The following is a 13,971-nucleotide window of genomic DNA, read 5'->3' on the forward strand; positions in this document are numbered from 1 at the left end:
CGTATTGGAGGGTGGAGAGAACACAATCAATGTGACTTGTTAGTTGTGATATTTGCTTTCCTTCTCCCACAACGGAAGACATTTTGATTTTCATTTTTAAGGTAAAAATCAAATTTTTAACCAACCAAGTTAAAAAAAATAAATCAAAAACACATCCATCTTAAGGTCTACTTAAACAAATAGGAGGTACATTTCACATGTTTTAAGCCTTTACTAGCGAGTAACTAAAGTGGAAAATGGATTTACTTTTATTGTTGTCATTTCTTAAGTTTTAAGCTTTAATCATGTTTTTTCTTAAAAAAAAAAAATCCTATTTAACCAATTTGGGGACTAGAATTATCGATTGAAATCATGAAGGATATGAAATTTTCCAAGGGCAATTATTGGTGCCAAAGACCTTATTTGGCCTGAAAATGACATTTGAGGTTTTATATCTGTCCTATAATTGAATGTCGAATTGATTATTCGATATCGTTCCACTACCCACTTTGTTATCAAACAGACAAATTATAATGCATAGACTATTTGGTGTGGTAGTAACAAATATTATTAGACAGAAAACCAGGAAACTCGCAATTACGAATCCTAATTAATGCTACCCAAAAGTTACAAAAAGACAAACGATAATGGAACTCTTGTATCTACTATGAAAAAATAAGTATTAATTATCATTTTTATGAGATTATCAATTACTAATACTCCATAATTATTTGTAGTGAGGTGGTGGTCCCCTGAAATTAAACAGGACTAGTGGGAGTTGGCCAAAAGTTATGGCACAGTACTGCACTCCATGCTACTTTAAGCTACTTCCGTCTGCTTTTGGTTTTGACTCCTTCAATGGAAGTAGATCAACAAATATTATATAGCGTGTGCCAGAAGACTATAATATATAATTAATTGTACAAAAAAGAAGACTATTATATACTATATATCTTTCATAGCAGTCTGAAATCCTTGACTTTGCTTGCCTGCACAATCCCTGGTTATATCAATTGAAGGGGAAAAGAATAAAAATATTTTATATCCTCATCCCCCACACACTGGTCCTCTGTCAGTAGTGAATTTGCAATCTGTGCGAATTAATTTTCTGAAGTATATGTGCTAGTTAATTTTCTGAAGTTAGTTGAGATCTCAAGATTGGGAAGTAATCTGTAAACCTTGTAAACTCGAATCAAACATATCTCAACTATGGGTATATAATTCATAGTATAGCAAACAGTACAAACCCAGTAATACAAGCAGTCAAAAATAATAAACCTCATTGTGTTGCTTGTATTAGAGGGAGATGGATGGAAAACATGGTACAAAACTGAAACAGTAGTTTATTGTTTAGTGTTTCTCTATGCTGTTTATTCTCTCCATGGCAAATGATCAAGCAGCTACCTTCTTCGCAGTTACAGAATTAACAATGGTTGCAAACTCGGGACCCTGCAATGTAGAATATCAAGCATCATTCTCGGTACCAACCAGCTGAATTTTAGACACAAAGAAAAACATATATTGATCATCTTCATTAAGAAATCTTTAGATACAATCAAACTCTGTGATGTTCTGTACGTATCCATTCTATTCTTCCATCTCCACCTAAAAACTCCCTTGCTAACGTACCTCACAGGTCCATCAACAATCAAATTCTTGATTTCGGGAAGCAAACACAACTACAAGGGAAGGATCTTCAAACATGACTCATATACTACTCCTGTTCAGAACCAGCTCAGCATCTCCATACAGCTATTTTGCGCTAAACATTACCACCTAAACAAGACTGTCTATCTAGGTTCCAGATCTTCTCACTCTTGTTAACCATGATCATAAAAAGCATCAAACTTCTAACTATGGCTTATTCTCCTAAAAAACTTTTTCACACATGGACTGGTATAGTGCATCGATATACTAGAACGTCTTGGTCCAAGAAAAACTCTTCAAGGTATGTGGACAAAAACTGATGATGTTCAGTAGAGGCCAAGGATTTGAAGACTGTAGCTTAGACTAATAAGACAGGCATATTAGCAATAACTAGATTACCTTTAAGGAAGCACCTCCTACTAGAAAACCATCAATGTCTTCTTTCTTTGCAAGGTCAGAAGAGTTGCTTCCATTCACGGAGCCTGCAAACAACATTTCAGCTTTTTAGGCAACAGAGAATTACAATAACACTGAAACATGTATTTCCACATTTCACATGACGAAAAGAGTAACAAGTACAACCAAAGCACTTCCAATATAAAAGACAGGTTCTTCATATTTAACAAGGCATTTGCTGATTTGAAAACTCAAAAAGACAAACTAAAATAAAAAGAACAAGGGAAATCCGTTGGCTGTAGCATATTTGCCATTGTTTTAGCAAGGTACATCGTTTTCTTTTGAACTTCTAACAAAGAGGTTCCATGTCGCTCAACCGAACAAGGGAACTTTACTATGTCTATATGACATATAAATGCAATTCAACCCAAACAACTCATGCTATCTTGGAATAAAAGATGGAAGAGGAGTACTATATATGAACAAAAATACCTCCATATATAATGCGTGTTTTAGAAGCAACTTCAGCTGAAACATTCTTAGTAAGCCAATCACGGACAGCTACATGTACCTCCTGAGCCTGCTCAGGCGAGGCAACTTTACCAGTTCCAATAGCCCAAACAGGCTCATACGCAATGACAACATTATCCCAACTTGGTATAGCATCTGTGCAGTAAAAAACAAAATTTAAAAAGATCTGAAGGAGTAAAGCTTTTGAGAGCAATGTGTTTATCATATCAGATAAACTCATTCAAACAAGTTATCTAAGCGAATACCCCATCTCTGCCCTCAGCAAGTACTTTTTATTTTAAAAAAATTATTATATCTAGGGAGGAGTGGAAGGGGAAACAGGAGGGGATTACAAGTGGGAATCGAACCCTCACCAACGGGGTGAAGTAGTAACCAACGAAGTGGCTACTAAGATTTTCCACATTTTGTCTTTATGAAGCATCAATCATATTGAATCTTGTTTGTCTATAGAAAAATGTTTCAGAGAGAAAGGAGACAATATTGATCAGAAAAACCTGCCTGCAAAAGCCTTCAATTGCTGGAAACAGACATCAAAAGTTTTTCCTGCTTCTCTTTCTTCTAACAGCTCTCCAATACAGGCTATAACGCCAACGCCTTGGCTCAAAGCATAAGCAGCCTTCTTGCCAATAAACTGCATAAGAATGGTTTGGTTAAGTCCTTAGAAGGCAGCTCTAACTCACAATCAGCAAAATTTGCATATTTTTCTTTCTTTGACTTGTGATCAAAATTTTTGCTGTTATATACATCAACAAATCAAAAATTCCAGATAACTCTTACTTCATCATTTTCTCCAATTACATGTCTCCTTTCCGAATGACCAAGAATGACCCACTTGCAGCCAAGATCTTTCACTTGTTCTACACTGCATATGGAAGGATAAACATCATGGAGTGGAGAACAACACAACAAGGATAATAGCTGCGAACCAAAGTAGATCCATTACAATTGTTTTGCAGGCAAACACAGTAAACAACAAAGAAATAATGGCTTTTATAACCTTCATTGTTTTTTAATGAAGGTGAACTTGCACACCTCAACTATTTCACCAGGTACCTGCTTCATCTGACCAGCACATATACCGGGTGTGACTCTACATATCAAATCTTAGGCAGATGAAAAGAAATTGCCTAGTGTTTTTTGCCTCTGTTGGGATTTGAACATGACACCTCACGGTTCTCTTCCCACTTCATTGACAACTAGGTCACACCCTTGGATGCCATCAGTGACCCTTCACTTCAGCGATGACAGGAATTTTATTGCGGCAAATACAAAGTCATAATATATCGATTTTACAATATACAACAAGGAATCTAAAAAATAAAAAGTTGTATCAACTAAGGATGCTATACAGGCAAAAAATTCCATAACCTGTCTTAAAGATAACAATCAAGTATGTGATAGAAATCACATATAAAGACCCCTACCTAATACTCTGCAATTTATTAACCAATACAGCCATGCAGTGACAATGTTAACCAAAGTCCTGGTAACACTCTCGGATATAAATAGACAAGAACAGAGGGTTGGTGCAACAAGGAAAGAAGCAAACCAATTTAAAACTTAACCTGGAGTCAGGTTAAGCAAGTAAGATTGTGGACGCACTTCTGTTAGAGTGTTACCGTGGTAGAATCACTAAACCAACTGCCTGTAATAAGATACTGAGCTCGTATCTTATCATTATATAGCAATGAGCCCTTTTAAAAAGAGACACTGGGTGCAATGTAAACTATTTATTTAAGATCTTCTGATCTGAACTTTCAGAAGTTGAGAAGACTGCAACTTTACTGATTTAATATTGAAACCAAGCCTTCTAAATTTTATATCATTTTTATGAGTTTCTCAAATATCATTATAAAGTCTCATACCAAGAGTGTTAACCAATCCAGCCATTAGATAAGAATAAATTTAGTCTTAAGCTTGGGGAAATGGAATTGTACCTGATTTCACCAGTGAAAGCTCCACCTTTTCCAGTCCAACAATTCTGAGCAGAAACTTCAATCCTATCGGTGAGTGAATTCTTTACTTGATCAATGTACAGAAAGGGAGGTGCTACAACCACATCTGAAAATTTTCCAAAAGCAGATTCTTGCATTAACATCTGAGGTAAGAGATATAAGATGTTCTTATTCTTTTTTAGCTGAACTAAAAAGGAAATGTTGTCACAAAAATTGCAACACGCGCACGCACGCACACATATATACATGCAAATATATAAAGAGCAATGCCATCTGTGTAGTCTGGAGAACAAAACAAATATCATCTTGTAAAGGACAACAGAATGAGAATGGCAAAAACTATTGCCAATCTAAGAGTCTAAGACTGAGAAGACTAAGGTCAAGTGTCGACAACTATTGTATGATCACGGAGATCATTTGAGCTATTCCAAAAAGAACATGGCAACTATTTGCCTAATGAAGATTAAGAAGTATTCATGAGTAACCAAGGTCAATGCCCAGGAAACTATTATATGATCACAAAGATCATTTAAGCCATTCACTAATTAAAATCTAGATTGGCCACAGGGCCAGTTGCCCATCTTCCTAGAAATGTTGTATACACATATTTCATACGTGATATGATAGCAATGTAGAAGAACTCACCAACATCAGACTCGAGCTGAGCACTGTTTAAATCAGAGACAAGCTTGCTTATGGAGTCCTTTGTTCCATTCTGGAAACATTGATGGAAGTAGAGAACATGGAAGATATATTAAAGTAATTTCGACCATACATACATAAATATCACAATATATATCCCCTATATAAATTTACAGGGAAACAAAGAAGTGATACTTACACATTTCCAATTTCCTCCAACAAAGAACTGCAAGCAAGTAGGAAGAAGAGATCAGACACACAATTGGAAAAGAAGAATAATTTAAACATGTTAATAAGTACAAATAAAAGCCTTAAAGGGAACAGGCCATTAGGCTGATCCGTTGCAGCTAAGTTTATCTCTCCCTTCTTCTAATTTAGCACTTTCAATACTTCTCTTTTAAGACACCAATTCTCGAAATCAAATGAGGCCACAATATATCCGCTATTGTCTTCAACTTCTTTCAACATTATTTTCTGCCTGGTTAATGAGATGGATTTCCTTTTATGGAGTTCCACTCTAAATACTTCAGATCAACGAGCAACAAGTTATCTTTGTTATTTCATACTTAGATGTGTTTATTAGTCTTGTAGTATTCAATCTTCCTTGGGTTTAGCAACTGAGCAATTATCACCAACTTTTAGAAAATGTAAAGGCTAGCCTATTTGGGATCATCAGTTAAAATGAATGGTCAAAACTGAATCAGAAATTTATTATAAATGCTATCGACAGAAATATGAATAGGACAAGCACTTGACTTTTTCACACTAAAACTCTTAGTCTCATAAATAATCCATTTATCAATGATTTAAGAACACTATAGTAGCAATATCTCTAATAATTATTAACATTTATAATAGTTATTGGTTAGAGGATGTAAAATCAAAGTGTCATGTGTCTAGTGACCCAAAAAAGGACTTTCCAGTTACGGAAAAGGATGAATCAGCTTAAGCGACTATTTCAGAACTCTCATTGAGAAAGAAGTTGAAAGCATATGATCATGCATATTGTGGGAAAATTCTAGTGCCTGATGGAAAACTTAGTGCAGACATTGTACCGGATGCTCATCGATTACTGAAGATGATACTAGCCTCAATCCAGTCAGTGCAGGCCAATGTCATGCTGGTAATCCATCCCAGGGTTCTAGAGCTATATTTTCACTTCTGCAGCTTACGTTCAGGAAAAAAGATGGGGCCAGGGGAAAACAACGGGGTGTTTTCTGCTTTTGATACGTACAAAGATTTCTTTTTTGTTAAACAGTTTTATGCTTAAACAGGTAAACAGTGCTAGTTCCAACTAAGTTCAGCTGATTAATTCTTGCTCCAAGTATCCAATTAGTTCACATAGACTGTCAGTTGACTCATTCACAAGGCATACTATGATGCTCCTTGTAGTTAATTTATTACATAATAGTCTTAAAAAAACAATACTCTAAACCGTTCGAACTCTTCAACTAGCATTAGAAGTTCAGAACAAAAACCAGAAAGGCATTTTTTTCCTTCCTCCTACTTGAGAGAGAGAGCGAGTAAAATCCAAAAAAAAGTTAACAAACCAACAACAGATCTTAAAATGTACATCCTGGATCCTGAAAAGCACAATACTACTACGAGAACAATTCTTCCATTAGATTACTATTTCTCGAGTAAATTCAAATTAACAGATGATGACTTATTACAACATGTATATTCCTTCACTAAAGATAAGATAAAATAGACCATTTAACTCTACAGAGGGTATGCATAAAGAAGGGTAAAAAAAAGTTACCTTGCCGGAGCCGGCCATGGCGACGACGGCCCTACAACCTTTCCGGTCAGAAGAAATTCGGAGGTGAGAATCGACGTTTTGGAAGAAAGCTTGAGAAGTGGAGAAGGAAACGGAGTTATCAAGCTTGGAGAGAGATTTCCGGAGGCCAGAGAACTGCGGGCATGAAATGGAAGTGACGGATTTAGGGCCAGACATTTGAGAAGCTAGAGATGTTGATGCCACCGCCATTTTTGGAATTCAACAAGCAACTGATAGAATGATGATATCCCCTGTTTCGGCACCTGGTTCTTCTGCTTGTGCGCCTGAATAAAGTGCCGGTGTTACCAATATCTATTTATGTTCAGTCTATTCACACTCGTGTTTCAGAGCGTCGAACACACGAACTGGCTAAACCTAATTAAGGGTTGTTGAGCTTTTTGTAATATTATTTTTAAATTAAGGTTGGTGAGCTGCTTTCTTTGTTACTCTATTATCTAATTACAAAGCATTAGTTAGGTAATAATTATAAATTAATTTTATATCAATATTTAATTAATTATAAATGAGTTAAATTACATTAGTATAACTATAAAAATATATGCAGATGTTACTGCATTACTTTGAAAAACTGATTTACAAATATATCTTAAAATATTTTTTTTCTTTTACAAATTTATAATTGCTATTCGTTTGCCTTAACCTTATATTTTTTGTTGATAGAATATTCACATTTTTTTTACTATAATCAAGCATTCTCTTGTACTAATCGACACTTAATAATTTAAATGAAATTGGTGAATTATGAAAGTGAACATGTTAGTTAAAACTTGGAAGGAATCAAATAGCAACCAGCTTGTATTTCTCTTTTCATAATGTCTGAAGATTAAAAATTGATCTCCTTTTTTTTTATTACTTAATTACATGGTGATCTCTTTTTTCGTAGCTAATTTACATTATATTTTAAAAGAAGTTTATGATACTTATATTTTATTATTAATCACCTAAAATACTTAACCTAATAAGATGTTCACACTAAATTTCACAAACTCCATATTAAACAAGTTCAAATATTTAAAGTGATGTTTTACGCTTCTAGACTTTCAATATCCAAAGTAACACTTCAATTGTTGATTTATAGATCAATACAATGTTGAACAACTTAAAAAGATAATCAAATTTTTTATTATAAATCTCTTCATGCTTGTTTCAAATTCAAAGTATAATTTGTACCATAAAAAGTTCTCTTTATTACATGATTTCTTGTTCGCATATTGAGAAATAGGATGAAATATTATTTACTTAGAAGTACATTTTGTCCTCTAGTTCTTTTTATTTCAAGAAAATTACCGTACATTCTTATCTAATATCTAAAAGAAAACATTAACTTTACTCTCACTAACATATTTAATAAAAATTTATAATAACAAAATTTAATGTAACTTTTAAAATCATCACAAAACTTTATTATTTGTTTTTACGTCATTTTCTATCTGTCCATCCACCAACTGAAAGACCGGATTCTCCGTGACAAGTCATTAACTTCTTTTTTCTTTTAAAAAATAATAATTTATTATTTATTTCTCAAGGATATTTTTTCCAAGGTGCTGATAATCACACGTTTGCTACCATAGAAAAGACCTCTTATCTATCCCCTCAGTGGTTCGCTAGCAGCCCATACGCTGTAGCAAATTAACTAGTAGGAGGAGTAACTAGAATTTTTGGAAAAAAAAAATAAACTTTTGCCAAACTTGAGTTGTTTGGCCTGATTAAATTGAAAGTTCAAATTATCCTAACTAAATTGTTCGGGATTCAGAGGGGGAAGAATTCGTTTTATCTACAAATACCAATCAAATTAGCATATTACACCAAATCACTTCCCCTGTTTGGACGTAAAATTAGACTTGAAAACTTACATAAAAGAAGTTAGTTTTCCATGTCAACAAAGAGCTGCCTGAAACAGTAAACATAAACTCCAATGATGAATCCTTCACATTTACAAGCAATTATGGATCCTCCTTGCTGATCAAAATGGAAAACCTATTTTATACTTGTATCATGCATTGGGGCCTTCAAGTGTGAGGTTCACTGAAAGTACCAGTACAACTAGGCGGGTCTTTGCGAGAGTCCAAGATTCAAATAGTATAACAACAAAACTAACCCTTCTTAATTCATCAAAACAAACACACCCCTAAAGGGATACAATTTTGTAGATATGCTTAAGGATTAGGTATGTGAGGTGATGAATAATAATGGGTGTTATGGCAACCAGACCATTAGTTCATGGAGGGGAGCTAGCTTTCTCTTTCATTCAATTACTCTTATATGAACACGCTTTCTAGTCTCCCATGTGACGACCCCTTAGAACTGTTAGTGATACATGAGAAATATCCAAATTGGAAACCCATTGCATTAGCAACAGCTCCCTGACTCTCTATCTGTAACCCTTTTTATACAACAGATGGAGCAGAAGAAGCTAGAAAGGAAAAGTAATTAAAATGGTTATAACCTGGTTCCTACACGGTTTCAAACGTCAATCACCAGTCTTTGTTCCCCTAACTACACTATTTGAAGAAACAGCATGTACACTATGGGATGATGAACATTTACTTGAGGAACTTCCATCCGTGAAGCTGTTATCCTTCCTTGGCAACTTTCTGGATTTCTTTTGTCCAGATGAAAGGTCCTGCAGAATTTGCAAGCATGTCATGATGGTATATTTAAATTGTCAAAACAGGCCATAGAAGACACTCTGCTCTCCAATTTTATTTAACGCTCTTTCACCGACAATACATTAAGAAAAGAAAGCTTGAAGGGTCATGGGAATCGTTATAACAGAATAACTGAATATATGATAGTTGAAATACATAAAAGTAAAGTAGCTTGGTAGAAGTGAAAATTAGGCAATGCTAGAGTAAAATAAGAGTAGTTGAATAGCTTGATCATTTCCTTATTCAAAAAGGTGGAATCAATATTAATTTGAATGGTTGGAGATCAGAGATTCGGCCATTTAAGAAACAGGTCAAATAAGTTGGGATACCCTAAAAGGGGAAGTAGGCCAAGTAAATCAGCAGTACTAACTAACCTGCTCGGATGTAGATCCAGGTGTCTTAAGCTCTAAATCTGTTGCCACTTCATTGGAATCTTCACTTTTCTCAATTCTGCTCTCTCCTTGATCTGATGACTTGTTCCTGGATTCTTGCCTGGTCATACTACCTGGTTGTATAATTGGAGACATATACTGAGTCGGTTGCTGTTCAATCAATGTATTGGGAGTCATGTATTGAACAAAAGATGAAGGGTTTGGAACAACTGCAGGATTATGATTGCCGAAGAAAGGATAGGGCTGCAGAGGTGGATGCATAGGAACTGGTCCAGTTGGAATTGGAACGGGCATTGGATACGGATATGAAGGCGGATGCATGACCATGGAATGATCCATCCCGGCCCATGGATACATAGTCCTCATTCTTTGTTGATATTGGGCATTAAGGCTCTCAATATCAGATTTAAGAGATGCCTTCTCTTCTCTGAGATCATTTTTCTCCTGGGTCAACTGCTTGAGAACAAAAACAAAATAATAAGAACTTCTATGGCTATGAAATAAGAAAGTAGAACATTACTTTCAGAATGTATTAGGAGATGACCTCACGGCTTTCATCAGTAAGTGCAGCATACTCAGATTTTAATCTGCTGACCTGAGCAGTCAAATCCTTCAGTATTTGAACGGTATCACTTAGGATGGATGCTTTGTCATTTTTAGGCCTATCAGGATCTGCATATTAAATTTCTGACTGCATAAGAATTCATGCTTGAACCTATGCTTCCTTCAAGCCTGTTTGTTTTATTCTAAAAAAATGTATACATAGAGTGTGCACAAAAACTAACTACATATGAGATCATTTGGTACTCCATTCCAAATTTGTGTTTGGACACTATATAAGATATTCGGGTGTTTGGTAAGCCATTTGATACTCTGTATTAACAATTGGAAAATTAACAAACATCATACCAATAAACATATGGTGTTGTCACTATGCCATGTGAGGCCTTCAAATGACTTTAAACCCCCTTACAATGTGAAAGATAGAAATTTAGCTAGATTTGAAAACGAAGAAGGTATTCAAATTGCAAACCAAACATATTACTAGAACCATATTTTGTTATCAGTGTATAAAATGAGCCCTACAATACAACTAATGAAAACATTTGCAGTGATAAACCTATTTGTGGAATCAAACACCATGGACCTACAAAATCAAATATGATCCCCACTCAAAAAGATGAGTGTCATAGTGAGTTGATTTAAAACTAAAATATAACAAAATACTGCAATTCAAAAACAAGACCTCTAAAGGTCAATGTGCAGCTTCAAATTGAAAGTACAACATGTCTCAATGAGGTAAAACAACATGCAGCAGTCAAATGTGCCAACAGGGTCAGAGAAAACAAAACATATCTCTGCTATATCAAACAAAGATGTGCTAATTTACCAAGGGTCTTTCCTAATTCCATGAACTGCTCGTTCAAGCGGTCCCTCCTTAATTTTTCTCGATCTGCCTTCTGCACTTTTCTTGCAGCAATAGAGTCTTTGAGTTCTGCCTCAGGTTTTTGTTTGCTGCTATGCATGAAATTAGTTCAGGAGAGTTTCAATGAACTCATATTGAAACAACATTTATATTTCTTTGTAATAGTGACAAGGAAAAGGACATGTAAGGAAAAAAAAAATACTCCATTGCACGTGCAGCTAACCTAGATACTTGTCAGAATTCGGTTGCTATTTTGCCTTACATGTAGCTAATTAGATGTTTGTCTGATTGCAGCAGGGCTGGAGCTACAAGCATGTCTACGGATTTGGTAGAACGCAGTAGCTTTGGCCCAGAATCTACTTAACATGTATAAATAATTTATTCAGAATGCAGTAAATTGTTTGTTCTAGAATCCACAACCCCATAAACTTAAAATCCTAGTTCCGCCTCTAGATTGCAACATCATTTTGGATTGCAACATCATTTTGTGGTATTCTGTCATGCTTGTAAAACAGTTAAGTTTGACAATGAAACAATGTAGCTGCACTTGCTGTGCCTGAGAATTTCCTCACATAGTTGGAAGAGAATCAAATTCTGAGCTCCCCACTTTCACATTACATCTCAGCATGATAATAGACAAAAATTTCACAAAAGTAAACAGCAAATGTGGAGGAATGAAGTGAAGGAGTCACAACTCTGTTTAGAAGTCTTCTTGCTTTTTCTATGTCTCAGATCACCCCAAAAGAAACTCCAGAGCAAGGATCTTCTTAACTCAAAGTCCTACCATATCCTGAAATGGAAAATCCCACTACATACTGACCAAAGACAAGAACACCCTTATAATACCACACAACCATATAGAATTCACCATTTTAGCAACATACCGATTGCTGCAGCTTTCTCTACCAGCAAATGTGGAAAAAAACACCTCAAATGAGATACAGATCTTTGCAATCAATTAGAATCTCAATCAATTAAACTTGGTTCTGTATTCAACTTTCTCCATTGATTATACTGTTACTTTTTTCTTTTATGACTATGGTGTTTGCGCCAGCTTTCGCACCCCTTCACAAATTTCACGGGATACCTATCACCTCCCACGATCAATAGGTACTAGATAACTCTGTCCATTAAAGCTGTGACAAATGGGAAAATCACCTATCTCTGAGATTTCACTAGTACTTTGAAAAATGGAAACTTCTAAAAAATACTAATTGAAGTAGCATAACTAAAATCCAATCGCGTAGAATACGTGCACAAACTCAGATACATCAATTAAACATGCTAGATTCAGAACCTAAGCTGAAAATACATAAAAAATTTACCTTGATTCAGAAAGCAAGCCATTGGGAGGCGTGGAAACATCAGAAGGAAGCTGATTTAACTCTGTTAAACAATGATTTGGAAGCTGATTCGATTGATAGAGGCCGCCATGGTTGAATTGATCCATTTTCCGCAGTATATCGCCGCGAATTGAATCGACAAACTAGGGTTTTGAAGTCGAAGAACAACAATTTATGCACTGTTTTGTTTTTCTCTTTTTCTCGCAGTGCTTTCCGATGCAAGATTCCACCTTCACGTTATCCGTTATCCTTTTTTTAGTAAAATTTTATTTTCCCTTTCGTTATCAACTTCCTACTTGAAAATATCACTCGAAGTTTTCTTTCAATCGGATAGTTACACATAAAGCCTGTGGAGTGTATTTGCATTTTTTTTTTGTTTTTTAACCTTGTCAAACCTTTCGTAATTTGAATATAGTGTCTAAATTAGGTAGATTTTATTTGTTGCATTGTAATCTCAGTATGTATTATTTATTTTTGTAAATATATTTTACGTATAAATAATTAAATGTTTAAAAATCTAAATTTAATTAAATAAAATAATTGTTCTTTAAAAAATAAAATATTTATATTCAATAATGATATAAAAATAATTTGTAAAGGTAATGATTGTTATTAGTGACTAATAACCATAATTGTAATGATAGACTTGATTAATATTATAATAATTGACTTGAGGACGATTGATATAATGGTGATGATTGATAGTATCGAGTGATGCAATGTTTGTAATAGAGATGGCTATGATAATGGTGGAGGTAAATATAATTATGATGATGGTGTTAATATATAAATGGTAGGCTAGTGGCAACACATAATAATAGTTGACATTGGTGGTGATTTGTAATAACATAGATGACTGGTAATTGGCGAAAGTAAGATTGATAGTGTTTTGAACTTGTGATAGCAAAGATGGTTAGTGATTGTGTTAAAGTAGTAATGAAAATTATTCTCACAAAAATCTCTTAATTATATTAAGATGTGTACTATCCCAAGTTTTATATAAAAAATAGATATATTTAGGATTTTGGAATAAAATTTTATACCATTCAATGGTTAAAGCAAAACATTATGAATGTTTTATCATAGACTGGTGTAGTTGTAAATAAGAGAAACTTTGAACGTTGATAATTTTTGCTTTAGATGTTAGTTTTGGGTATATATTAACTCTATTTCACGGTTCATCCCTCATTTGAACTTATAAATACCTATAA

At 34.5% G+C, this 13,971-nt stretch overlaps 2 protein-coding genes across 3 annotated transcripts; both read right to left on the bottom strand.

Moving 5' to 3' along the window:
* Positions 1-1,178: 1,178 nt before the first annotated feature.
* On the bottom strand, positions 1,179-7,378 carry LOC101246286 (triosephosphate isomerase, chloroplastic). Its single transcript, XM_004230837.5, has 9 exons — positions 6,913-7,378; positions 5,350-5,376; positions 5,154-5,223; positions 4,491-4,614; positions 3,331-3,415; positions 3,052-3,184; positions 2,515-2,688; positions 2,026-2,108; positions 1,179-1,428 (listed from the first exon to the last, which is right to left on the bottom strand). Exons 1-9 carry the CDS (start codon positions 7,138-7,140, stop codon positions 1,372-1,374), a joined length of 981 nt encoding a protein of 326 aa, XP_004230885.1. The 5' UTR covers positions 7,141-7,378; the 3' UTR covers positions 1,179-1,371.
* A 1,341-nt stretch (positions 7,379-8,719) lies between these two features.
* LOC101258704 (transcription factor bHLH121) lies at positions 8,720-13,114 on the bottom strand. 2 transcript variants are annotated; one of them, XM_004230882.5, is made up of 5 exons: positions 12,743-13,114; positions 11,382-11,506; positions 10,536-10,663; positions 9,974-10,444; positions 8,720-9,574 (listed from the first exon to the last, which is right to left on the bottom strand). In XM_004230882.5, the coding sequence occupies exons 1-5, from the start codon at positions 12,865-12,867 to the stop codon at positions 9,422-9,424; spliced, it is 1,002 nt and encodes a 333-aa protein (XP_004230930.1). In that variant the 5' UTR covers positions 12,868-13,114; the 3' UTR covers positions 8,720-9,421. The 2 variants fall into 2 exon arrangements, with proteins under 2 accessions (XP_004230930.1, XP_019067474.1); XM_019211929.3 differs by having other exon boundaries at positions 11,382-11,509; positions 12,743-13,082.
* Positions 13,115-13,971: the final 857 nt, after the last annotated feature.

This window comes from Solanum lycopersicum, chromosome 1 (genome assembly GCF_036512215.1).
Source record: "Solanum lycopersicum chromosome 1, SLM_r2.1".
Lineage (NCBI taxonomy): Eukaryota > Viridiplantae > Streptophyta > Magnoliopsida > Solanales > Solanaceae > Solanum > Solanum lycopersicum.